This window comes from Leopardus geoffroyi, chromosome C1 (genome assembly GCF_018350155.1).
Source record: "Leopardus geoffroyi isolate Oge1 chromosome C1, O.geoffroyi_Oge1_pat1.0, whole genome shotgun sequence".
In the NCBI taxonomy this organism is placed as follows: Eukaryota; Metazoa; Chordata; class Mammalia; order Carnivora; family Felidae; genus Leopardus; species Leopardus geoffroyi.
In genome coordinates this window covers 6,066,177-6,093,987 of record NC_059328.1, presented here as the reverse complement: position 1 = coordinate 6,093,987, position 27,811 = coordinate 6,066,177, and the positions used below count along the sequence as shown (strand labels likewise).

At 41.8% G+C, this 27,811-nt stretch overlaps 1 protein-coding gene across 7 annotated transcripts in view; it reads left to right on the top strand.

Moving 5' to 3' along the window:
* RERE (arginine-glutamic acid dipeptide repeats) overlaps nucleotides 1–27,811 on the top strand; it is a 424,545-nt gene that overhangs the window by 139,720 nt on the left and 257,014 nt on the right. For all 7 annotated transcript variants that reach the window (XM_045475552.1, XM_045475551.1, XM_045475545.1 and 4 more), the window contains one exon: nucleotides 23,755–24,223. In XM_045475552.1, coding sequence (XP_045331508.1) covers nucleotides 23,899–24,223 — 325 coding nt within the window. In that variant the 5' untranslated portion in view covers nucleotides 23,755–23,898. The remainder of the gene's footprint in view (nucleotides 1–23,754; nucleotides 24,224–27,811) is intronic.

Genomic DNA, 27,811 nt, shown 5'->3' with positions numbered 1-27,811 from the left:
ACATTCCTGGATATACAGACATCAGGAAGTCCTGTGCTGTTATCTTTGTTTTGTAGGTAATACTAATTTTTATTGTCTGCACATGGGAATGCTTATTGTCAATACATAATAAACATTTTGACCCCAAAAGAAACCAGGAAATATGCTTATAAAACCAGACATGGTCACAGTCATTTTGAGAAAGTTTGTGGTGGGTCATACTTAGTAGGACAGATTCCCAAGGTCAGAACAACAACAAAAATGCAAATAGGAAAATTTGACTTGAACAACAAGAGACTCCCAAGAGATGACAGAATTTTCATAGTGCCTCAGAAGAAACCAGTTGTGTAGTTTAAGAAATGTGGAGAATTTATTGTATCACATTCCATAAATGTTATAAAGGAAGGGAGATGTAATTTACTTGCAATTATTAGTCATGAAGTTGTGAAGAATATAGAGCCCCACTTTGTTACAGACAGCCTGTAGTATAAGGGAAGGAACAAGTCCCCATTTCACACATGAATAAACAGACTTAATCTCATGATATGACCGAGCTACAGCACAAAGGACAGCCTGGGGGTGAGGAAGGCAGAAATCTTTGTCACTTAGCCAAAATAGGCTAGGATTCAGAGTCCATGAAACTTGTGATCAAAATAAGCCTCGTCTCATTTGCGTGATTATGTTGAATAAGAGGAGAGTGTACAAAAATTACTTTTGGTGTGCAGCTCATTGTACTTAGGGGTCTGCTTCTCAAACCTAGAACCATGTTGAGTTACTATATTTATTCAAATCTCTCAATATGAATATTAGGATATAAAATAATCCATTTCAGTTTCTCCTCCCACTTCTGACTTGATTCTTTAATGCATCCCTTAAAATTCCAACTACAGGCTGTATTTCTTTAAAAAAAAATTTTTTTTTAACGTTTATTTTTGAGACAGAGAGAGACAGAGCATGAACGGGGGAGGGTCAGAGAGAGGGACACACAGAATCTGAAACAGGCTCCAGGCTCTGAGCAGTCAGCACAGAGCCCGACGCGGGGCTTGAACTCACTGACTGCGAGATCATGACCTGAGCCGAAGTTGGCCGCTTAACCGACTGAGCCACCCAGGCGCCCCTATTTCTTTATTTTTGCTGTTTTGTTGTCATCATAGTCTTCTTTTTTTTTTTAAGATTTTTTTTAAGTGATCCCACAACCCCAAGATCGAGAGTTAACACGCTCTACCCACTGAGTCACCCAGGCGCCTCTGTCTTCTTGATTTAATGGAAGGCCTGTGATACAGAACTTGAAGTTATACTCACTCTCAAATTTTGTTTAATAGTACATTTTAAACTGCAGCCAAATTTAGGCATTAATGATTTTAGGTTTCCTCTTGTATTTTATATTTACGGAGGAAGTAGAATAATATATAGAGAATGATTAAGCTAAGCAAATATTTGTACTTTGCCACCGTGTTAGATGTTTTAAAGTCAAATATTTGCTATAGAAATTAAAACTGAGCTAGACTAAAGAACCAGCCATCTTACCTTTTAAGGTGGTAAGATGTGGCTTCCAAAACCTCATTTTCAAAGCACCTGACCAAAATACTTAAGAAAAAGGCTCTGTGGTTGCTATGAAGAATTTGGTGTATGAACCGTGATCTATGAGATCCTTACAGTTTATTCCACTTATATACAGTTCATATCTGGTTTGGTTTGGAAGTTCTTGGACCATCTTAGAAGTGGCGTTTATTGTTGGTTACATGTCTCTTCTTGCGACATCTTTCCCCACCCCTCCACTTACTTTTCTTTCGGATCGTTTCTGTTAGCTTTTTTGTAAGTAAGGAAAGACTTTTTTTTTTTTTTTTTTTTTTTTTTTTTAAAGTAGTCTTCATGCCCAACGTAGGGCTCAAACTCAACTACCCTGAGATCAAGAGCTCCAGGCTCTGAGGCTCTACTGACCGAGCCAGCCAGGTGCCCCGAGACACATGGTCTTACAAGTCCAGGAAGTTTGTTAATAAGTACCTCTCTTCCCCATTCTTAACATTTTTATCTCTTGGTGCTTATGGTTATTTTATGATGAATTTTCAAATTTCCATTCTCTCTCTCTTTTTTTTTTCTTTACATGCTTTCCTACTTTCTTTCTCTTGCCCTCCACTTAGCTGGTTGAAATTTCGATGTGTACTTTGTAGAGGACATATGGTAATGCTTTCTTGACGTGTATTCCTGCAGAATTGACCCATATTCGTGGAAAGCATTTTTTTTTTTAATTTTTTTTTTTTTCAACGTTTATTTATTTTTGGGACAGAGAGAGACAGAGTATGAACGGGGGAGGGGCAGAGAGAGGGAGACACAGAATCGGAAACAGGCTCCAGGCTCTGAGCCATCAGCCCAGAGCCTGACGTGGGGCTCGAACTCAGGGACCACGAGATCGTGACCTGGCTGAAGTCGGACGCTTAACCGACTGCGCCACCCAGGCGCCCCTAGCATTTTTTTTTCTTATTCTTTTATTTACCTGTATCCTTTTTTTCTGGGTTATAGTACTTGCAGTTCCTAATCTGAGCTGGATGTGAACAATGAAATGGCATTCTCTCACATTTAAATTAGTAAAGTTTTTCACACCCCAGTGGGGAACTAAGGTGGTATAATCTTCCCCCCTCTTTTTTTAGAAAATCCTGGTTGAGTGTTTTCTTTTCTCCCAAGGATCTGTTTAAGCATAGGTGTCTTATAGGTGACACCGTATTTCATAGTGTCTCTTTCCTTTTTACCTCGAGACCTGTGACTCTGATTCTCATGCCTCAAGAGCTAAGATTTTTTTTCAGACTCTTCCCTCATCTTCCTTATTTCTCCCCTTCCCACCCTCCCCCCATCCATATGACCTTATGTCCTTGTTTTTGAATTGCTCCTTCCTGTGGTCGGAGTCCTACTGGAAACATTTTCTATGGGATACAGTACTTTGTATTCAAGCTCGAATTCCCTGGGGAGAATTTGCTCTGTAGACCACCACCCTACTTCTGCTTGCTTTCTCAGATTCAGAAGCTCTTTCAGTGGAAAGAAATAGTTGCTCACATTTTGGCCTCCTCTCAAGGCAGATGGCTGACCTTTCCCCTCAGAGGTCATTGGTACTTGGCACTTGCAGGTGAAAGAAGGTGTTCCTGAGAAATGCAACTCTTACAGATACTTAAGGTCCCCCCCCCCCCGCCCCGCTTTTCCTTCTCCTTCATACTTGTAATGAAATAGAAAGCTAGAATGATTATGGACCAAGTTCATCTAGCCTTCCCCACCCACTTCCCCCAAAGTCTCCGTGAAAAGGGTGTTGGTGACTGCCATTCATCCAAAACATTAAATCCTTTGCCACGTACCCGGGTTATAACATTCCCCTTCCCACACATCACTTCAGAAACCCATCTCCCCTAGGTTATTGTTTGAAGGTGAGTACCATTGTATTGAATTATGGAAGGATGTTAATGGTTCAAGTTTTAGGGAGGAATTTTACTAAAACATCCCTGCTCAAAGTCATGGTTTCTTCCTCTTCTGCCCCTCTTCCTGTGTACAAGCAGCCTGTGATAATCAACACAAGTGGTAGATGAAACTAGTGAAGTGCTTGGGGAATGCTTTGAGATATTTCAATCATTATTTACAAATAAGTGGTTGAAAACATATGCTCCTAAAAGCCCTAGTTTCTATGCATAGCCCTAGTGCCTATGCTCCTAGTTCTGTAGAAAAACAGAACTTTGCCTGTCATGTTTTGTCATGAATACAGAGGTAACTTACCACCTTTGCAGAAATTGGGGTCTTGTTTTTATTATGAAGAAACATGTGTAGCCTCCCACATACCCACAAAGCAATTGCATAGGATTGGAAAAATCCCCAAGAGCAGGTAGACTTATGATTTATCCAGACTGTCATGACATATAGTCTGTTTGGCAGAGAGGCTCTAGGCCCTGATTTTAGAGTGATGGTATAATATGTTGAGTGAGTCAGAGGAGATCAGTGTGGAAGGCGGAATTTACAAAGCAATGCTGACACTGTAAGATAATGGAACCTGTGATTCTAAAACCTGGCAGATGTGACTATGGTTGGATAAAAGGTATAGTGGAGAAAAATGCTTTCTTGCTCTTTTTTCCTCAGGTCAAGTTGTGTAAATTGCTGCAGGAGTAGAGGAAAGAAGCCTTAGATTGGTATGGGACTTCCGTACCCTATCTTTTCTAAGAATCTGTTGTCTTTGTGAAAGTCAAGGATAAAGCCCATGGGTTCGCGTTTATGCATATTCTTGTACTTGGAGCTATTAGAGTTGATTAAAAGGGAGTAGGTTATTGATGAAATGGGATTCTTAGTATTTTTATTTATATACACTTAATCTAATCAGTGCTAATAGCACTTACTATGGTGTTGGAAATGTTCTATATCTGCTCTGTCCAATATGGTAGCTCCTAGCCACTTACTGGCAAGTACTCGAAGTGTGGCTAGTGTAGACTGGAGAACTGAATTTATAATTGTATTTAATTTCAGTTATTTTACACAGGCATACGTGGCTACTGGCTACCATATTGGACAGTACAGCCCTGTGTTAATCTCATAAGTGATTCACATGGCTCTGTAATAAATAACATCTGAGGGCATTTTCGCGTGGACAGGCATGTTACAATTTTGTGGACATGTGGTTTTATTTATTTTCTTTTAGAGAAAGTTGGAATGAAAAAGGGAATATAAAGACTCCGTTAGTATGTGACATGAAAGTTGCAATTTAAATTTTAAACAAAAAACCCAGGGGTGGCCTGTTTTCGTGTATTTAAGAGAAACATTAATGAGAACCTTATTATTCTGCCTTAATGATCTGTGTTCTTTGATTGTAAGAGGAAAGCATGTTAGTGGATAATGAAAAATGAAGCCTAATTAATAAATGGATTTTGTTCATTCATCAAATATTTGATTGCTTTCAAAGTTAACCATGGTATAATTTCTGCTCTTAGGAGTCTAAGCAGAAACAGGAGACCATGCTTATACAGCCAGAGTAGGTTGGTGTGAAGAAAAGAGGTTCTCAGAGGGCTGTGAGAGCCCTTTTGAGGGGTTTGGGGAGTCAGAACAAGCTTCTCTGACAACTGACAGTTCTTCCTATCTCGCAGTACAAACTGAAATACTCCTAGGATCAGCTAGAAGTATTCTAACATAGTGTCTTCTGCAAAATGTGTATCATGCGGTGGGATTCTAGGGATGTGCAGAGACGGTCTTTGTGTTAGTATCTTCAGTGTTAAGTGCCACATATTGAGCATCTTGTATCTGCTAGGTGTTGTGCAGATTAGTACTTTTACATGGGTTATTTTACTTATTCCTCACAATGACTCCATGGCGTGTGTTGTATTATTATCTTCTTTTTTAATAGATGAAGAAACCAAAGTTTAGACAGAGCAGTTGACTTGCCCACGGTTTAAAGCTAGCAAGGACCAGAGTGTGTTTCTGCTTGTAGAGGTTTACAGAGAAGAATGAGAGGAGACAATATATGAAACACATGAATTACTAAATAACAAGATATTTTACGTTAGTAATATATGTTAAAATGCAAAGCTGTAAGATATAGACTATTATTGCAAAAGGAATTCATTAAAGAGGGGCAAGAATAGTATGGCATGGTTTTGGAGGCATTAAGGATTACTTCTCAGATGGCTTGGATTGGACTTGTATGATACATAGTTATTCAACAAATGTTTATTTGCTTTTTTTTAAGTTTATTTGGGGGGGGGGGAGGATGAGGGAGGGACCGAGGGAGAGAGAGAGAGAAAGAGAGGAGAGAGATCCCAAGCAGGCTCTGTACTATCAGCACAGAGCCTGACGCGGGGCTCGAACTCATGGACCATGAATGAGATCATGACCCGAGCTGAGATCTAGAGTCAGACACTAAGACCAGAGATACTCCCACTGCTTTGGCACCCTATGGTGTTTTTAGGTGTTAAGAGTCTCTTTTTTCCCTGGAGATCCTGATATTCCCCTGCTGTTTATTAACATTTTAATTTAATATCCCACTTGAGGGAGTGGATTCCTCTCCCTTGTTCACTGGCAGATTCTTTTCCTTAACCCCCTTTGTTCTGTCCCTCTGTTCTTCTGTACTTTCTTGGTAGAAAGTACCTGACTTGGCTTTATTTATTCCTTCAGCTTGCCTTCTAAAACTTTTGTGAAGTGAATCCTTCTTTATATGGTTCTGTAGTTCAAGTTGATGTTGGTCTCTAACATGAGGAGAAAATGACCGGTTGAGTAGTTTGGAGAATTTTTCTAAAATCTGATCGGTGATTAAGGGACCAGTTGATGTGGCAGGTATTCGGGACATCAGTTCCCAGCAAGACTTTCTAAGGATTAGTTAAGGGCAGTTAAGTTGAAGAATTTCTATTACTCTTGTCTACAACTCACATCACATACTATTCTAAGGAAGAACAAGAGTTGGCATTGATCTCTCTTTTTTTAGTGTTTGTTTATTTCGGGAGAGAGAGCGAGTGAGCACAAGTGCATGTGTGAGTGGGGGGGGGGGGCAGAGAGAGAGAGAGAGGGGGAGAGGGAATCCCAAGCAGGCTCTATGCCGTCAGCATGGAACCCAAAGAGGGCCTAGATCTTACGAACTGTGAGATTGTGACCTGAGCCAAAAATCGAGTCGGATGCTTAACTGACTGAGCCACCCAGGTGTGCATCCCCCGTTTTGGGGGGCATTGATCGTTTTTGGAGATGAATTACACTGGACGATATCCTGTGGGTGTTTGATCCTGTTGATAACTAATTTGTTGAATAGTTTTCTTACCTATAGGCTTCTTCGACCCTTTAATAGGACAATATGTGGTGTAAACATTATGAGTACAAGCAATGTGTCCCATACTTACTTTAAACAGAAGGTTTTATTGTGATGGTTGTTTGTTTTGGGCTGCTTGTCAGGGCATCCAGATTTTTATTTTCTTTAGGAATTTGGTTTGGGAAAAGCTGGCGGTATCTATGTTTAGCCCTATAGTCTTCATCTAATGCTCTTTCTGGGCCATCTCATTTAGTATCTGTACATATTAAAGTCTTTGGATTCTTTGTATTTTAGCATTTCCTATATGTTGAAGACTCCCAAGTCCATAACCTTGCCTTGGTCCTCCTGAGCATTTGGGGCTGAGACTATATTTCCAGCTGCCCAGTGGATACCTCAGTCTGGATGTAATAGGCAACTGCTGTGTAATAGGCAACTGAAACGCAACACTCTTCAAAATTAAAATCTCTTCTCCATTCAGTTACATGCATCATCTTATGGGAACTAGAGATAGAAGCCCTGACATCATCTGCCTCCAGTTTGTCTTTGATTCCATGCGGTAGATTACCAAGCCTAAAATTTATTAGAAAGGCTAATAGTGTCACCAACAAACATGTACCCTGCTGGGTTTTGTTCCTGGTAGAGAGTAGGATTGGCTTAGCGTGGATGTGGTAATGAGGCTCTCTGGATGCTTAGAAATGTCTTCCCTGCTATTGGGGGCTTCCGTGGGTTTTACATTGATGAGAGGAGCTGCTATTTACTATTACTGCCTTTTCTACACAATTCTAAAATTCTGTAGTAGTCTAAAAATGCTTCTTAGTTCATATGATATCATTTGTTTAAAAAAATATCAAAAGGGACAGACCTATAGGGAAGAAGCAATACACATTGCATCCAGCTGGTTAAAAACAAACAAAACTGTAAATTACCAGTTGTTGAAAATGGCACACATGTCTCTAGGTAGTTAGTCATATTGGTAGTCCGTTTGCAAGTTGCAAAGGAAGGAGGGACAAGAGTAAAGAAAGGGATCCTGTGCGTTTCCCTCAGGTCTCATAGATTTGATCAAATTGACTTTAATTGGAAGTGGCAGTTTTTCCATTGAAAGGATTTGAGAAGAAATTCCTCTGTTTTCTGAAGTGAGAAAGAGGATTTCTTTGGAGAATGCTGTTGTAACCTTATGCTCCATTTACATTTCAGCCTTGCAGGTTGCATTTGTCAGTTGCTTTTGAAATTTATGTTCTCTCGTGTTGAATATTGTTGCTTGCAGTTTCCAGGTGTTCTTAAAGGTCACTAGAGACTAGAGCGCTTCAATACACGTTTACATTGGGCAATAGACTGAACTTCTGACAGTTTTGTGGTTGTGAATTAGGGAAGGAGTATTTTGCTTGTAGGTTTAATTTTTCCTTGACAACAAAATTGAGGAAATTTGTCAAGGGAACTTGACTTTTGAACAGTTGGGATACAGACCTCATTTAATCTGGCAGTTGCTTTGCTGTCTTTTTCTTAAGAGTCTATGAGATGGGGGCGCCTGGGTGGCGCAGTCGGTTAAGCGTCCGACTTCAGCCAGGTCACGATCTCGCGGTCCGTGAGTTCGAGCCCCGCGTCGGGCTCTGGGCTGATGGCTCAGAGCCTGGAGCCTGTTTCCGATTCTGTGTCTCCCTCTCTCTCTGCCCCTCCCCCGTTCATGCTCTGTCTCTGTCTGTCCCAAAAATAAATAAACGTTGAAAAAAAAAAAAGTCTATGAGATGAAAGCTTAGAAAAGAACACCTGTGTGGTATCGATTAAGCCTGCCAACACGTGACCAATATAAGTCTCGTTAGCAGATGCACTTGCTTCTGGAAGAAATGCAGTGTCTGCCTCCTTCAGTCCTGCTCATTGTTACCGCAGTTACTGTTCATAGGTGTCATCCTTTCACTTGCTTTGTCATATTAAAAAAAAAAAAAAAAAAAAGCTTTGTTGGAAAAGTTCTGAAGACATAACTTTTCTTTTTTTTCCCTCCCAGTATTACTTTCCTTCTGATGATAATGTTCAGGTCTATAAATCATAAGGTTTCCTAACAGTCCAGTGGTGGATACAGGGCTGCATTAATAATTTATAAATGTCAGGATGAAGATAAGGGCTCTGGAAAAACCTACAGTTTTGCATATATAATATTTAATAAAATTTACATTTTAAATTGTAATGCAGTAGATCTAATTTGTGTATGTTTTAATATAAACTGATAGCCTTGAGCTTTCTCACTCCATTCTTTAAAGAAACATGATATTTACTTTTTCTCACTTTGATACTTATCTTTTGGAGTCTTGTTGCAAATTAATGGGTTTCTTGGCAATGATCTTTCCAAGATCTTGGCAGACACTTGCTTTAGAGAGGTGCCACATTTATATTGGAAAACCCTGACGTAGACTTGAAGGCATTCTCTTTTCCTTTCCAGATGGACCTGGTCCAAGAGGTAAATGATTTTTTTTATTAGAGAATGTGTTACAAGCTGAGCAGGACTGGGGTTTTTCATGGGTTATGTGGGGCCATCATATCATCCTCTAAAGTTTGTTGTAATAAATAAACTAAGCTACTATATAATAATAGGGACTATTCTTGAATGTTTATTTGTTCTCATCAAGAGGAGGGTGAAAATAAAAAAAAAGTATCTTGTCTTCCGTATGAGTTTTTTTCTACGTACTGCTGATTACACATATCCAAGTGTGTGTGTGGTTTTTGTTGTTTTTTTGTTGTTTGTTTTTTGTACACAGAATTAGTATCTGACCTTGAGTTAATGGTATTTAAGATTTTTTTGGTAAACATTTAATAGAAAGGCACTGGTATACTCTTAAGCCATTTGTATTCTGCCAAGGGACTCTTTGAAAACTGATGGTACAATGGGTTTAACGTATTGGGGCCCGAAGCCACGTATGGTATATCTGAATAACCTGAGAGGTTACTGCTGACACCTGCAGTGGGAACTTCAGGTGACACTCTGTAGGTCTGTGCTGTCCCATGCTTCCTTCTACTGTTTCCTTCTTTCCACTTGTAGTTTCTTCATTTTCAGGCTCCATTTGGCTCTGAGTACCCACAGATTTGACTCTTGTGCTTTTCAACTTTTTGCTGTATGTGTCGTATATCACTTAACTGCTCTTGGCATCTTGGATGCCCTTCTTGGTCATGGAGAGACTTTAGTGCTGAGAAAAAGCAGTGCTGTCTTCATTGCTGATGAATGATGGCAGCTAGATAATTATATGTAAGAATGCTTATTTTGAAATCTAGACTCTCTTATTGGGCAGTGGCCCTTCCCCTCCCTTTATGGTTATTCTTACTCTTAATGTTAATGTAATCAGTCATTTGGTGCCCACAAGTACAGGGAATCTAAAACAGTCAGCTATAGAACATGCGTGTACTGTTCAGATTACCTGGAGTTCATGCTTTTCCCACTGTTCCACATATGTAGAAGATGATATTTGTGTAGCATACTGGGTAAACTGGAAATATTTTGGGAGTGCTTATATGGGACTTTGTGAAAAATTCATTATGACTTCTCAAATATAAGACAGGAAGTAACAGTGAGGGAAGATAATAAACGTTGAATTTGCCTAAAATACCAGATAAAGGTTCTTCCAAATTTCTGTTGGAAAATTTGAGCTTGCTTCTGTGAACCATACAGTTTTACATTAGATTCTAGGCATAAAATGACTAGTCAGTTTCTGATGAAGACTTTTCTTATGAACATGTTTTGAAATTCTTGATGATCATCATTAATGAAAGAATTTGTTCATCGCGAAGGAGGTGGCAAATAGAAGAATATTGCATTTTCTCTAGTTGCTGGAAACATGTTGTCATTAGCTAGAATTTAGTAGTTTGAGTGTTTAAAATTCTGTTTCCAGAGTATGATTATCTTTTGTTAATTTATTTATCTTAAAGTTTTTAGGTACTTGTTTATGTTTGAGAGACAGAGAGAGAGCGAGAGAGCGAGAGAGAGAGCATGCGCACACACGAGAGTACAAGCAGAAGAGGGGCAGAGAGAGAAGACGACATAGAATCTGAGCAGGCTCCAGGCTCTGAGCTGTCAGTGCGGAGGCTGACGCAGGGCTCGAACCCCGCAAACCGCGAGATCATGACCTGAGCCTAAGTTGGCCACCCAGGCGCCTGTATGATTATCTTTTAAATTTGGTGGCACATTTTCCTTTCTTTAATTGATTAATGTAGTCACAGTTTTCTTAATCACATAGATTTTTGAATCCAGTTAAACCTTTCTTACTAAATATTTCAAAACAATACACCTCCTCCCACCTTCTTTGGCACACCAATTCTTTAGGATTCCAATTATGACACCTAGTAAACATCACTAATGAGCCTATTACGCCTCATGTTTTCTTTCTCTCTTTTCATGTGGACTTTACAGTGTTCAATTCGGGAACTCAGAAATGTTACTTAGCGAAGTTATTTTTTTAATCCAATAATTCTCTTTTATTAACTTGCAAGGTGAGTATCTTTCAAATAGCGTACCCCGCCCCAGGTCTTCTTTTGGACTGCAGGTGCATTTCCCTTTGAAACGGGGTAGGGGAGTGTTCCCATCTGTGTCTTCCTGGAGTGGAAACCAACAAGACTGTAGCAGCCTAGATTTTATTAAATGCAGCTTTTGGTAACATCACTAATCTGGAGTTTTTCTTTAGATACCTTACATATGCTTTGGGTTTCCCTGTGAATAAACCAGTGTATTGTTTTTATTTCTTTCAGGATTTTCAGAACAGGGTCCTTATGCGGTCTTTCCACCATCCCGTCACTGTAGCTTCACTGGTCATTCACAGATTTATTTGGCCTGTCTGTAATATCCTATTTGCTGCAGACTGTTTTCTTGCGACCTTGTGTATTTCATCCCCAGTTGTTGGTTTCACCTGGCCAGTCTCATGGTTGTTGATACTGCCTGTGTGGTGACGACTAGATTTTTATCTCTAGCCTAGAGCTTTCTAACCTCTCAACTCTAGAGATCTGTTAGGCATCTCAAATCTAACCTGTTCCAAACAGAATTTCCCATTTTCCTTCTCTGCCCCATATCAGTAAATGACAGCTCTACTTGTCCAGTTGCTCAGGCCCAGATCTGGGCCCCTCCTTTGTCTCATACTACGTCCGATCTGACAACAGATTCTGATGGCTCTCCTTGAACAACGTATCTACAATCTGACCTTTGCCGCTACCTTGCCTAAATCAATAGTTTCCTAGCCCTACGGCAGCCAGAGAGTGTCTGTTAGAATGTCACTCATTTCCTTTTCTATGCCACTGGCTTTTTCCTCTTACTTCAGTAAATGCCCCCAGCTTTCTCTTCATCTCTGGCTTCCTTCTTGCTTTCACTGTTTCAGCCACCTTGGCCTTTTGCTGCTGTCTGGGCATGCTTCTGCCTTGGGCCTTTGTACTTGCTTTTTTCTCTGCGTGGAGTGCCTTCTCCCAGACAACCACACAGCTTGCTCACTTATGTTCTTTAGGTCAGGTGACCCTTATCAGTGATTACCTTAAATAAATTAACAACCCCTCATCCCCTTTGCCCAGCTTTGCTTTTCTCCGTAGCACTTACCACCAGGTAATACACTGCTCTTGTTTGTTTATTGTCTGCTCCTTCCCTTCTATACTCTCAGCTCTCTGAGGTTACCGACTGTGTGTATTCTGGTCGCACAAGTATCTGTAGGGACTAGGGCACTTCCTGGCAGTCAGTGGGTACTCAGTAAATATTTGCTGAATTAATGGAACAGTTAACCAAGACTCTGCTCTGGACTTTGTGTTTATTTGATGATCAGGGTTACAACAGCTGCAACATCTAAGCATTGTGGTCCAGGCCCTGGGACTCCCCGTACTCCCTGCTCACTCGCTGGTTGCCGGCATCTGGAACTGAGTAGTTCTGGTGGTTCTGCTTTTCTCTGAATGACATCAGGCTAACAAAGAAGGCAGGGTAACACATTTGGTCACCCTGGAGACAATCACACCCAGTCAGAATAGCTCAGACATAGAAAATGGCAAATTGAGTTTTGATTTAGACTTCTGCTTTTAGTCAGGGCTACCTTTCCTTTTCATCTAAGACTCGGATTCTAAGTGTTTTTAGAAGGATTGCTCCAATGAGTTTTATGTTTCTGTTTTTCCCTTGATATAATTTGTACCCATGGATTAGAAGTGCATTATGAATGCTTTTGGTTTTTCATGTGTGTGTGAAGTGTAATTGTATTAACCATAAAATTCACCTTGTCATTACCTTTCATCAAATGCTGAGAGCTTATGTGCCATGGTTGTGAATTACTTTGCATCTTGGAGCTCTGCAGACTGAAAGCAACCCTGTCCAGTTTACCTGCTTCTGAACATGTCATGCACAGGTGTAAGCCTGAGCACATACTACTGCATGTTAAAGATTATTGTGGTCCAGGGCCGCCTGGGTGGCTTAGTTGGTTAAGCGGGCTGACCCTTGATTTCGGCTCAGGTCATGATCTCACAGTTTGTGAGTTTGAACCCCTTATTGGGCTCTGTGCTCACGGCGCGGAGCCTGCCTGGGATTCTTCTCTCTCTTCCTTCCTCTCTTTCTCTACCCTTCCCTGACTCGTGCTTTTTCTCTCTTTCTCAAAAATAAATGACCTTAAACAAACAAACAAAAAGATGATTGTGGTCCAAAGAAAGTTTCTCTCATTCTTAGCATTATATGAGATAAAACTTCTTCTATGTGTTCATTAACTATATTTGTACAGCTTTAAGAGGTGGTTTTACTCAATTACAGAGTAATAGCTCATCCTTATTTTAGCCAGATGTATCTTTTTTCTTGACTGCAGTAAGGCTTTGAGCTTTTTCTTATTAGTTTGTAACATTGCTGTTGGTGTGTTTTAGCATCTTTTTTCTTAACTGCAGTAAAGTTTTGAGCTTTTTCTTACTAGTTTGTAAAATCGCTGTTTGTGTGTTTCAACAGCTGTATTGAAATATAATTCACTTATAATTTACCCATTTAAAGTATACAATTTAATGGCTTTAATATATCACAGATAGGTGTAACTATCACCACAGTCAATTCTAGAACATTTTTTATCACCCCTAAAACAAATCCTGTAACCATAACAGTCATTCCCTGCCCTGTCCCCTGCTTCCTTGGCAACCATTAATCTGCTTTCTCTGTGGATTTGCCTTTTCAGGACATTTACTATAAATGGGGTCATATGATATGTGGTCTTTTGTGACTGGCTTTTTTTTTTGCACGTCATAATGTTTTCCAGGTTTTGTATCCATGTTGTATCAGTATTTCATTTCTTGTAATTGCTGAATAATGTTCTGTTGTACGGATATACCATATTATAGTTCTCCATCTGCTTCGTTTTTTCTTTATGGCCTTGCTTTGGGCAAGTGAGCTTAGGAATTCTATCCCCTTTCATATTAGGTGCTTGAATTCATAGGCATTTGGTTTCCCTTGTACTTGGCATTGTGGACATCAGGTTTTCTCTTCAGTTATATGATAACAGAAGCATCCACTTGGCCCCACAATCAGGCAACTCACCAATGAGTAATATCACCCCTAACAATCTTCAGGGCTTGCCAGAAAACATCAAGATTTTCAGGATATGTTACTTCTGTTTTCCTAATTCAGCTTTAGACACCTGTGTAATTACTATTTCAGGCAGTGCTTTGAATTAGTCTAGCCTATTTCAGAGAACAAAGAACATGCCATCTTACAGTTTTTGTAATGGTGTTAGCTTTATGGATTGCATGTTAGTCAAGCATAATTATGAATAAAGCAACACAGATGTTTAACCCCTTGAAATCTCTGTGATAGACAAATAATTTTATTTCTTTAAAGCAGTGGTTCTCCTTTGTAAGCAGTTTTGCTTCCCAGATGATATGTGGCAATATTTGGAGTTTTTTTTTATTGTCCTGACTGGCGCAGTGGGTTGTGCTGTTAGGATCTACCATGGGTAGAGACCAGGGATAATGCGCAGGACGGCGGACAGCTTCCACACAACAAAGAATGATCTGACCCCAAATGTTTATCTTGCCACAGTTGAGTAGGCCTGGTTTAGAGTGACGGTGAATTTTCCTTAACCCACTGAGCAGCGGAGACACAACTGTAGGTAGTGTGCAAAGTAAAAAATTCTGTGTGGATTTGGCAGAATTTCACATTTAACAGTATAGGACAACGATTGCTTATATTAATGAGTTTGTGTGTTCTTTAAAGAAAAGGATGATGGGTCGATTGGTTATTTGTTTTCTCGTTTATGTATGGAAACCTGCTTAGGCACCTCATCTTTTGGAATTCCTTACTCCTACTTCAAATAAGAAGATTGGATATTGTTTGTTATTTAATTTTAATTGAGTTGTTAATTGTAATCTAGAGTTTTGCTGTTCTAGGTGCTTTCCAGACCTTTTGTAGGTCCTGTGTTTTGTTATTCAGTCTTTTTGGAAGAAATTAATATATTTGTCAGAGTCCACTCATCTTCATTCTTTCAGTTCTCCCCCCAAGTTTCTGAGGGGGGAAGTGTTCCTTTAAGCATTACATCCACTTCTGAATAAGGGGCGTTCATTCTGTGCTTCCTTATGTTTTGGTGCCACAAAGTTCCCTCTCCGAATTTGGCTAGTACACCCCATCTCCATTGTGTAGATTCTTCGAATAAGACGTGTGCTCTAGGGATGAGGGTACGAACTCAGGATTGATGGGAGTTTAAATATTCATTAACCCCAAATGTAGAGAATCGTCGGAGGGGCATGTGTAGCCAGCCATTTGCCTGTACGGTTGGGTTTGTCTGGGGGAAGAACTTCACAACCCGCTTCTAGTACCACATCAGTTCTAGATAAAACACAGTCTTACCTCTGCCAGGGTTCACAGATCTGCTGGCCCCATATTTCTTGGGCCGTTTTCTTAGGTCTTCCATGTTGGGACCATCTCCTTTTGCTCCTAAAGGAGAATGGTAAATGCAGAAATGGCAAAGGCAGATGTTCTTGAGGTGCTTTGGTTCTTGATCTAGTTAGATTTTCAGAGAGTGGATTTGAAAGCAAGCTTGTATGGATAGGACTAACAACTCTTTTTTTTTTTTTTCCCAATATATGAAATTTATTGTCAAATTGGTTTCCATACAACACCCAGTGCTCATCCCAAAAGGTGCCCTCCTCAATACCCATCACCCACCCTCCCCTCCCTCCCACCTTCCATCAACCCTCAGTTTGTTCTCAGTTTTTAACAGTCTCTTATGCTTTGGCTCTCTCCCACTCTAACCTCTTTTTTTTTTTTTTTTTTCCTTCCCCTCCCCCATGGGTTTCTGTTAAGTTTCTCAAGATCTACATAAGAGTGAAACCATATGGTATCTGTCTTTCTTTGTATGGCTTATTTCACTTAGCATCACACTCTCCAGTTCCATCCATGTTGCTACAAAAGGCCATATTTCATTCTTTCTCATTGCCACGTAGTATTCCATTGTGTATATAAACCACAATTTCTTTATCCATTCATCAGTTGATGGACGTTTAGGCTCTTTCCACAATTTGGCTATTGTTGAGAGTGCTGCTATAAACATTGGGGTACAAGTGCCCCTATGCATCAGTAGTCCTGTATCCCTTGGGTAAATTCCTAGCAGTGCTATTGCTGGGTCATAGGGTAGGTCTATTTTTAATTTTCTGAGGAACCTCCACACTGCTTTCCAGAGTGGCTGCACCAATTTGCATTCCCACCAACAGTGCAAGAGGGTTCCCGTTTCTCCACATCCTCTCCAGCATCTGTAGTCTCCTGATTTGTTCATTTTGGCCACTCTGACTGGCGTGAGGTCATATCTGAGTGTGGTTTTGATTTGTATTTCCCTGATAAGGAGTGACGTTGAACCTTTTCATGTGCCTGTTGGCCATCCGGATGTCTTCTTTAGAGAAGTGTCTATTCATGTCTTCTGCCCATTTCTTCACTGGGTTATTAGGACTAACAACTCTTAATGGCAAATACCTCCAGCCAGGCAAGGTGAATGTTCCCAAAATGCTGTTTTCATCTCAAGGGCCTACAGTGACACCCTTTGGATAGCTTGGTTTTTAAGGACGGGTAATTTAAGGCAATATGGCCTTGTGGTTAAGAGTCTAGGCTCTGGAGTCAGTGCCCTGGGTTCATATTCTAGATCTAACACATAGTTGTGTGATTTTTGGTCAGCTTGCTCAGCCTGTCTGTGCTTGCTTTTGCTTTGGGAAAATGTACATAACAACAGTACCTACTGAATGGGGTTAGGTTGATCATATGACCTATTTTTTTCATGAATAATTAAAAACAATTTTTTTAAATGTTTATTTATTTTTTGAGAGAGACTTGGACAGAGTGTGAGGAGGGGAAGGGCAGAGAGAGAGCGGAAAACACAGAATCCGAAGCAGGCTCCAGGCTCCGAGCTGTCCGCACAGAGCCCGACGCGGGGCTCGGGCCCACAGACCGTGAGATCGTGACCTGAGCCGAGGTCGGACGCCTAACCGACTGAGCCCCCCAGGCACCCCTGTCCTAGTAACTTTAACTGAGGTTGTGGTGTTGGAGGCGTCCTGAAGTAGAGGAGCTTGAGAGAAACTTACGAGGTAACGGTGACGGGATTTGTCGACGTCAGGATGAAAGGTGGGCAGTAAAGATGCTGCCTCTCTTGTGTAGCAAGGATGGGCAGGGGAACTAGTCACCAGGAGAGACCATCTAGAAGAGGGGCTCACTTGGGGCCAGAGTGTGCCTTCAGTTTGGATATGCTGGGGACACTTTGGAGACCTCCGGGAGGAGACTTCAGGTGGACAGTCTTCACTCTGCCGAGGTTTGGTAGGCACATTTGGGGATCACCTGTGTGCATGTGGTGTGTGTGGACCGATGGAAGTGTAGGAGATTGGCCAGGATGGGCCTTGGGAGAAGGGGGCCCCGCACAGGGCCCTGTGGAACTCCTGCCCTGGCTGGCCCGGCTGGGGGCCAAGGGTCAGGCAGGTAGGCTCAGGAGAGGACCGTGCCAGGTAAGCCAAAGGCAAAAAGCCTTTCCAGAAGGAGGGTGTGTGGTCAGCCCTCTCAGGGGATGCTGAATGGCCAGATGGTAATGAGGTGGACTTGATAACAGAGAGGAAATGGCTTTAGTGGGAGTTGTTTCAGTGAACATGTGATAGGTAGGCATGGTCTTTGTCAGGTGGTGGAGAAAGGACACAGGTTAACAACAGATGACGTGGGGCGCTTGGGTGGCTCAGTTGGTTAAGTGTCTGATTTTCGGCTCAGGTCATGATCTCACGGTTCGTGGGTTTGAGCCCCGCATCGGGCTCTGCGCTGACAGCTCAGAGCCTGGATGGAGCCTGCGTTGGATTCTGTGTCTCCCTCTCTCTCTGCTTCTCCTGCTTGCACTCTGTCTCTCTCTTTCTCTCTCTCTCTCTCTCAAAAATAAAAAATAAACATTAAAATTTTTTTTAAAAAAAATTAAAAAAACAATGACAGTAGTGGGATCTGCGAGGGTCCTTTTATAGGCAGGATGGGGAACAGTGGGAGTCTGGACTCTGGTCTGTCTGGGAGCCTTCCTGGAGTTGGGCAGCAGAAATGCCTGAGGGCCTGAATTTGAGCTGAGGTTAGGTAGACCGAGGGGAGGGGACGATTATTCTGAGCAGACAGGTTCCTGAGATGGAAGGAAGTGTTTTGAGGTAGCTGGAGCATACAGGAGAGGTGGCGATGGGGCTGGACAAGTGAAGGGACAGTCAGGATGTGAAGGTCCCTGCAGTCTTTGGAAAGAGGTGATGGATAGTGAATTGCACTTTAAGGGCTGAATTGTGTTGTGTGAATTGTATCTCTATAAAGTTGTTTTAAAAAAGTGGTGCGGTTGTCCGAGCTGCTGGCTGGTTGCACTGCAGGATGAATTGGAAGGAGGGCAAAAACAAACAATTTTATTCACAGAGACCAGTTAGAAGACAGTTGTATTAATCTATGCGAAAGATGATGCCTTGTTACATTTCATCTGGTGCAACGGATAAATCAGAGATTCGGCGTGTGATTGGGAGACCTGAAGAGCTGAGCAAAATGCCTGGTGTGTGGTTAGGCATGTGACAAACACAAATATTTCTTGCTCTGGTTCAATGAGGAAGAATTATGTGTACTTCACTAGCTGCATTTGGTGAGTCAAGTGTCCTGCAGAATCTGGCTTAAGTGAGATGATTGGAATTCAGGGAGTGAAAAGTCAGGAGGGAGAGGCAAGTTTTCATGGATAAGTGAGTTTTACGTGATCCCAGAGAGGGTCTGTTTGAATTTTTGTTATTTGTAGTCAATTTTACACGATCTGATTCTTAATTGTGCAGTAGAACCCCCACTTCCCCGCAAGAGAAGATCAGTTCTTGAGGGTATGGATGGTGTTGGGCTCCATTTATGTCTTGCATGGCACAGTGTACTATTGGGGATTATCTACTGTTGAGAGTTTACATTTGTAGAGCGCTTTGCAATCTGTGAGCGCATCTCCATATGGTATGCTTAATTAACTTAATCCTTACAGCAGCTCTTGTGGCGTGGCTAGCTGTCGTCCCCGTTTTACAGCAGGGAAACGGATTCAGAGAGGTAGAGTGATTTGCCCAAGGCAGGACAGCACATGGCACCGCCAAGAACTTGGGTCTTGGCTTCTCAGCCCAGTTCTGTGCTGGGCCTGACCTTCTGGGACCTGCTTGGATGGTATCAGGAAGCGGGTTTCTTAAGTGTGGTTTCGTCCCTGAGCGTGACTGAATTTTTAGGTTTTTATCTGCATCGGCTCGGATCGGTAGTGAGGGGTTTGCGGGTGGGTTGTTGGCTTGATTTTGAAGGGGCGAGCGATGTTTGTATGGAAGGTGCAGTCGCCTGAAGTCAGAAAGAGTGCTTCCGTATCACCGACTCTTGAAGGCCTTGGACTCTGATTAGCGGAAGACAGAGCCAGGCCGGCTGCCTGGATTTAGCAGTTGAGATGAGATGACGAAGCACAACCTGATGAGTGTGGAAACCAGTGAGAGGAGGATGTGTTTGCCACGAGTCCTAGGGGTGCTGCTTTTGCAAATGTGAGTTGTAAGTCTGTTTTGAAGATCCTCTCCACTCCAGCACGAGCAGTACATGTTTTTGTGGGCTTAAAAAATTTTTCTCAGAAAAACTATTCACCTTTGCTTCCTTGGTGACATCGCACCATCTCGTGGCTTTCAAAACTAAATTAAAAAGTAAGTTTTTGTCTCCAGCCTGGACCTCTGAAAATCTTCATGTGGTTTTTATAGGCTTCTCAAACTCTGCGTGTTCATACCTGAGCTCCTGATCTTCCTTCCAGAACTTGCGTAACGTCAGCTTCATTCACCCAGTGGCTCATGCCAGAAAGCTTGGGGTTGTTCCTGACTTCTTTCTCTCACACCTCACCTCCCGGTTTGTCAGCACATCCTGTTTGACCCTTATCTTAAAGATACATAGAAAACAGGACTTGTCCCCTCTCTGCCACCACCATGCCAGTCTGCCCCAGCTGCCTTCGCCGCTTACCTGGCCTGCTGTAGCCAGCCGCCTCCCTGGCCGGTCTTCGTGCTGCAACACGTGCATCCCTTCAGGATTTTTCTCACTGGTCAGAGTGATCTTGAACAGAAGTCAGATCGTGTCTTCTTGCTCTGTTGCTCAGATCCCCGCAGTGGCTCAAGTGTCATTCGAGTCACTGCATGTCACATCATGGCACTTGAGTAAAGGCATCAAAGTTCTTACTCTGGCCTACAAGGCAGGATCCAGCCCCCCCACCCCCCGCCCCCATCTCCTCTCCAGCTGCTTCTCTCTTTCTCATACCACTGCAGCCTCCTATGTGCTGAGTGTGCCCAGCTCACTCTTGCCTCTGGACATTTGCACCTGCTTTCCCTCTGCTGGAATGCTCTCCCTTCGTGTGTCCTTAGGGCGTTTTCTCTAAATGTCTTGCTCGGGGCAAACCCTGAGGGCTTCCCTGACCATCATTTAAAATTGCAATGTACCCATACTCTATGTCCCCCTTGGATTCCCCATGTAAGGTCTTTTCATGTACTATATATATATTATTCTTTTGAGTATGATTCTTTTCCCCACTCCCTAAAACATAAATGCCACGAGGGCAGGGAGTTTGTGGTTCTTTGCTACTCTCCTCACACCTAGAACGGTAACTAGTACACAGTAGGGGTTTGGTAGACATTTGTTCTGTGAATAAATGAAGATTGTTGTGAATCTGAACATGTTATAGAGTAGATTTTCTCTCGTGTTATTTGTTACAATATGTTCTACTGCTTTCTGTTCAAGTGGGTGGAGCAGTGGATTGACAGAGACACTTTCAACGTTTTTGTCTTTCTTAGTGGACAAGAATTTCTTTTCTGGAAGGGAAGGGCAAAGACAGGTTTCCTAAATCTGTCTGTATGAATTATCAGCCTGGATGCCTGTGGGAAAAGTTAGCACCTATGAAGAGCTGGTGACCCTGGGAACATAGATTGTAACCTGAGGAGTAGGTTGTTCAGGTTGGATGGGGTTTACCTGTAGGACTGCTTTCCCTTTGGAGGAATCATTGGGTGTATGGCTTTGTGCACACGATCTCTTCTTAGTTGCCCTTCTGTAGTCTGTAAAGTGGGGACGGTGACTTCTGTCTGGTTCACTTCACTGAGTTGAGAAAAAGAACTGAGCGAGATCATGGCAGGAATCTGCTGTGAACCCAGTGTTGTTAACAAAAACGCTGTTGTTGTAATGGTAAATCTTTTCTAGCAAATTGAAGTGACAACTACCCTTCTCAGTGCCATCTGGCTTCTCTCTGGGTCCCTTTCCTTAAATGTCACATTATTGTTGTATGTTGGTCATTGTGAGATGAAGCTCAGAAAAATTATGATTAGTATGGGAAATGCAGAGGGAAAAAAATATCCCCACTGCACTGTATTTTAGAGCCAAATGTAAATGGTAATTGCCTTTTGTTTTGGATTATCACTGTTCTTAGTTACCTGAAAGTTGGATACACACACGGGATTTCATTTTGTGGATGCTTTCTCTGTTTTTTCTTGAATTTTTCTTTCTTGCTTACTCTTGGCAGAAGCAACTCAAATTTCTTTGTAAATAGAAGCTAGTATATGATTTTGTAGGGAGTGGTGTTGGATGTATAATTTGGATTTACTATTTTTTTCCTTTTTGAGTGCTGAAATAATATTTTTACATAATTTTCTGGTTATCTTCTTAACCCTGGAGAGAATGGTCTTTTTCTTAAATTCATCAGATGTCTGTCCTGAAATACATCTGCGAGGTTTTCAGCCTAAGCCCTTGTTCTTTCGGATTCCCGGGAGACCTTGGTATGTTTTTCAGTGTCAAAGAGGAATGTTTTAACAACGGCGTTAGCTGATAGTTTTCTTTCTTGCATGATTGGCTTGTTCATGCTTTAACTTAAGCCCAGTGGAGAAAGTAATATGTTTCTTTGAGTATTTTCAATTGCTAGCGCTAGTGGCCTACAGGGACTTAGGAGTATATTACTGTCTGTTTAGCAGATGATTCATACGGGCAGAACTTTTGCAGGCACTAAGATAGTTTTTCATTTTCTTAAAATATGTTTAGAAAATGGAAATCCTATCTAGAAGCATATTTCTCGTGTAGAAGGAAGCAATCTAGGTTTGTGCTACATGCTTTCCCCCTTCTGACTCTGTTTTAAATGATCAGCTTTATTTGCTCCTTCATGGGTCTGTCTCCCATAGGTGGTTGTGAACATTTTTTATTCTCTCGAATGCCTAAGGATAGTTGAGGTGCTTATGGAAAGGTCTTTTCTGGTGTCAGATTTGACCTAAGAGCTTTGGAAAGAGTATATGATACTTTTTATGGTTTTGGCGTGACCGAAGAGAATTTTCTCTGTGTCTAAGGCATGTAATTGCAAGCTGATTTGTTTGTTGCTGTCTAAGTAAAGAGGACCGATCTTTTGTTTGTTTGCATATGTTGTTTCTTATCCGGCCCTAGTAACAGGAGAAACAGATGGTTCTCATATTGATCAGTTTGCTTTTTTGGCATTAGAGCATTGAGGGCGAGGACTCTTGAGTTTTTCCGTCATTGTATCTTCAGTTCCGAACACCTGGCACACAGATAGTGTTAAGTACAGATTGTTGAGCAAATGAAAGAAGATGATACAGGACTGCAAAAGATAAATTACTGGCGATTATGACTGTCCAAAAACTGACTGGTAAACAAAACAGTCTGTGTCCATCTGTTGTCCTCCCCCACCTCCTATAGCATTTTTGTTAAGAACCGTGTTGGGTTGGAATTTGGGACTCTGTCTTCTCATTGTAAAGTCTTAAGAACGTCAGGCTTTCCTTGTTGGGTTTAGTTCTAGGGAGGAGTTTATTAGGGAAATTACTAAGAGTGGAAATTTGGAAGAATGTAAAAACTAGCTAATATTCCCTAAAGATGGAAGATTGTTTTTGGAAGCTGTTATGTTTTGTACAGACAGAGATCATGTATCTTCAGAGGTACCATTTTTCATGGAAAATAAATAGAATAGGAGACTTCGAAGGTGGGAAAAGGTACATTGAAGGCAAAAGAGTCTTGTTTTGCGGTCATCACTTTTGTTTGCGTCCACACTTGGTTTATTCTTGAGAGGAGCTCTGGAAATTTGGAGTGTGGCTAGAAAGTTTTCCGAAGATAGTACCCTGTGAGAGACATCTTGAGACATGTTTTGAGTCTGTCCAGATTATTGGTTTTCCAGGTGGAAATAGTTTTAGTATATAGGTTCTTGCCCTTTCAAATTAATATTGTGGGTTATGAAGCTCCTTTTGGATAATTGTACCCATTGTATGTTTTCTACTAGGGTACATTTCACTTTTTCCTTAAAAAGAAGAAAACAGTTGGTGTACGGAAAGTGTGGTTTACTAGTTTGCATTCAGACGTTTTCATTTTTGGTGCGGTAGTAAATCCCAAACCATATGCTAGCTGAGACCAAAACTGCATATAATTAAACTTTGTGTCATTTGTCCTACCTTTTTTCCTGTGGCCCATGAGAAGTTTTTAGGGCTAAAACGCAAGTAAGAGATTAATTTAACAAAACACCAAAAATATGAGAAAATGTTAAAGTAAAATCCTTTTCTTTCTCTCTTTTCTTGCCTAGCGTTTTTGAAGCATTGGGGTAGTTGGAGTGGTTGGATTTTCCCTGGAATTGAGTGAGAAATTCAGAAGACTGAAGCCCAGGCTTACTGTCTACCTTTCACGGAGGCCTAGCCGTGAGAGGACAGAAGAAGGCACGTGGCGAATCATGACAGCTGACAAAGACAAAGACAAAGACAAAGAGAAGGACCGGGACCGAGATCGGGACCGAGAGAGAGATAAACGAGACAAAGCAAGAGAGAGTGAGAATTCAAGGCCACGCAGGAGCTGTACCTTGGAAGGAGGAGCCAAAAATTATGCCGAGAGCGATCACAGTGAAGATGAGGATAATGACAACAATAGTGCCACCACGGAGGAGTCCACCAAGAAGAACAAAAAGAAACCACCGAAAAAAAAATCTCGCTACGAAAGGACAGATACCGGCGAGATAACATCCTACATCACTGAGGATGATGTTGTCTACAGACCAGGAGGTAAGCAGCGTTGCATTTGGCCTTCACAGTGTTTGTGCTGGAGAAGGACATCAGCATTCACATGCCACTTTACGTGGTAGGGACGGCAGGGGACCCAGAAAAGGAGATGGTAGTTTGGGGTAGGAGACATCAAGGTAGGAAACACACTGACCCGCTTTTGGGCAGTTGGGTCTGCTGGCTTCTTGCTTGCGTCGGCCTCAACTTGGTCTTCCGTGCTCGCTCTGCACGTTAGTTCTTTCCTTGGGTCCCCTCCTGCTGCTTCTCTCCGTTCACCGTCTACTCAGTACATTTCATCTTTTCATTTCCTCCTTGCTTTTTATTTTCAAACACAGGCAGTGATGACCCTGCAGAATAGAATACCTGGTGGGGCAGGTAAACTTTAAGATTCTTCGAAGCAGCGTGTTTCACATTGGCCACAGGAGTGAGCAGAAGCTCAAGAAATATTTGGAAAGACCTTTAAACCAAAGTAAATTTCTCCTGATAACCTCCTTTTCCAAGGCACTGAGCTTCAGGATCTCTGACCAATAATAATAGATGAAGACAACTAACTTGCTTTGTTTTCCAGATAATTTCCTATAGTTTACTCAGTATGTTGAGGTTCAAAGTATTGTTCAGAGAGAGACGGACCCAGCTTTCAGATGAGATGCAGGGAAACCAGTGCATGAGAACCTGCGGACGCCAGCAAAACTTTCCTTTTTCACGTAATGTGTTGTTTGTGTTCAGGTACTTTTCTTACAGAAGTCCGTAACACTAGCTACAATCATTTTGTTTGAATTATAATGCTGAGCAGTGACATGAATTTCATAGGAGATGGAATTAAGAATCAAAAGCCTCCTGGTTGGAGGGTTTAGGGTTAGGGTGCCTGGGTGGCTCAGTCGGTTGAGTGTCCAGTGTTTGATTTTGGCTCAGGTTATGATCCCAGGGTCGTGGGATTGAGCCCCATGTCGGGCTCTGTGCTGAGTGTGGAGCCTGCTTGAGATTCTGTCTGTCTCTCACTACCCCCTCCCCCCCCCCCCCAAAAGACTCCAGTTTGCTGTTTTTCCAGGAAAGGGAGATTGAAGAAATGATGTTATGTCGTTAACCTGATGCCGTTGTTTTACTGAGGAGTGCCGTCACTTTGCTGAACTTTGCATGAAGTACTGGAATTTTTCTTGGTGTAGGAGTTTGTTTTGAATTTCCAAAGATAATCAAGATTGGAACTTACACAGCTACACTTGTAGTCACAGCTACAATTTATTGGTTGATGAGTGACTGAGAAGATATTTATGTGATGTAAAAGTGATCAGCGTTAGGTTTCAGAGAAGCCAGGGCTCTGCTGCGGAGATAGAGTCCCGATCGAGTCACGTGTCGGTTATACTGCTGTCTGTGTCTGTGATTTTACAGACTTCAGTATCGCACAGTAAGAATTTCTGAGCCACTGAAGAATATCTCATTATAGAGTTACCATGGATAACTTGTTGTGGGCCTGTTCGGTTCTAAATCATGAGAAAGGAATAGAATGTGTTAACTTCTTTAGGTACAGATTATAGTATCGTAACTTAAAAATAGGCAAAGATCTGGGGCTCGGTTGGTTAAGTGTCTTGACTCTTGGTTTTGGCTCAAGTCATGATCTTGATCTCACGGTTTGTGAGTTTGAGCCCCACGTCGGGCTCTGCACTGACAGCGCGGAGCCTGCTTGGGGTTCTCTCTCTCTCTCTCTCTCTCTCTCTCTCTCTCTCTCTCTGCCCCTCCCCTGCTTGCGTGCATGCACACACTCTCTCAAAATAAATAAATAAACATTAAAAGAAATAAGGAAAATCTTACTGTTCTTTTCTCATGATACATAACAATTCAATGCGGTGATGTGATTGTTTGGGTCATGGTCAAAAGGCCAACTGCCTCTTGCGGTGCCGAATGGCTGTCTTTCTCGATGGAACGTTACTCCTGTGTCAGTGGCGGTGCTTCCCGCGAGTATTTGTTGTCCGGTACACGTGGGAAACGCAGCACATCCTATCCCTGTCCTAAGAGATTCATGGTGAATGACCCTGAGAAGTCCTGCAGTTGAGGAAACTTCTGTAACGTTTAACCCCCCCCCCCCCCCCCCCCACAAAACCTGCTGTTTTTCCCATTTATGGGATTGTGGTACCCTCTTTCTGCTGATTATCTCCCTAAGAGAAACCAGTGTTAAGAAAAGTAGTTCGAGAGCCACTGCACTTTCATTCTGCACCTTCTGCGGGATAATAGAAATCCTTCCTACTTGATGTTTGGAAGAGTATGTGAAAGAAAGTTGCTCGCGGCTTATTTACAAAACAGTGAGTTCTTAAAGTGTTTTGGAATTGAGCTGAGAATATTTATGGAGGCAGGCATTGTTCAGTGAATCTGAGGACCGTTGTGAAATATGAAAAAGGTATGCTTTCTCAGGAAGCTAAATATGTTATAAAGAATCTATGAAAACCCAAAGGATTTGAAAGTTTTCTGTGACACTCAGAGCATAACCACTTTGCGTGAGGTGCCCCTCGTACTTGGGAGGGTGACGGTGTTGTGCCTGGCACATTGCCGGGTCCGGTGGATGTTTGGCTCTTTGGTGAGGAGACTAACCTTGACCTTCGGTGTTCTCCCCCCGCCCCCCCTTCCTTTTTAGGAGAGGCTTTTGAAGTTGAAGGGCTTGGTTGCTGTCTCCAAATAGCTTCTTTCTAACTGGAGGGTTGTTAAACACTGCCTATTTTTATGTTTACCTACACTGAAGAATCACAAGCGTGGCGCTGTGTTTAGATTCCCAGATGGGACTTGATTTTTCTCCTTTCTTTTGTCTTCTTGTCTTTTTCTTTCTTGGCGCAGAGCACTATAGTACCATCTTTTGTTAGTGATGAAAAACCATTCTCACCCAGTCACAGAGATTCTGTATGCTTAGTTTCATCTTAAATGTTTAGGTAGGAACTCCATAGGACGTCATAAGGGATTTCTTCAGTGTATTATTCTGTTTTGAAGATTAGATCTTTTATGCTTGTTTGTTTCTTTAGGACATAAAACACATTAATTTTTGTGTTTTTGCTTTCTGTTTTTGTGAATTGGTTTTAATACTCAGATTAAGTGTAAAATATAGATAGTTCCCACTATAAGAACAAGCCCCACAGTGAGGATTAAAAAAAAAAACCAAAAAACAAACCTAGCCTCTAACTGTACTTCCTTGTCCTAGGGGGACAGGTCTATCTATATTCAGATTATCTGGTCTGAGAAGAATGAGATTTTTTTTGAGAAAATGGGTATGATTTAGAATTTGTCACTAGCTAAAATTTAATTTTATGCATGGTCACAACGAGCTCTTTTATGCCCCTGCTGTTCATCTCTGGAGTTATTTTTATTTTGTCCTTAGGAGCTCAGCAGGATAGACTTGAATGTACTCATTGCCCATGTTACTTCCTGCCTCCGGCCCTTTGCACTTGCTTTTGCCTCAGGCTAGTGAGTCTCCCCCATACCTGCGTACAGACAGATTTCCTTCTTTCCTATTCTTTTTTCAGTGTTCCCATTTCAGTGTCACTGCCTTTCCTCTCCCAGGTTACACAGATTTTCTTAATAAACACTGTCACAGCATTAAGTATCTTTTCTTCT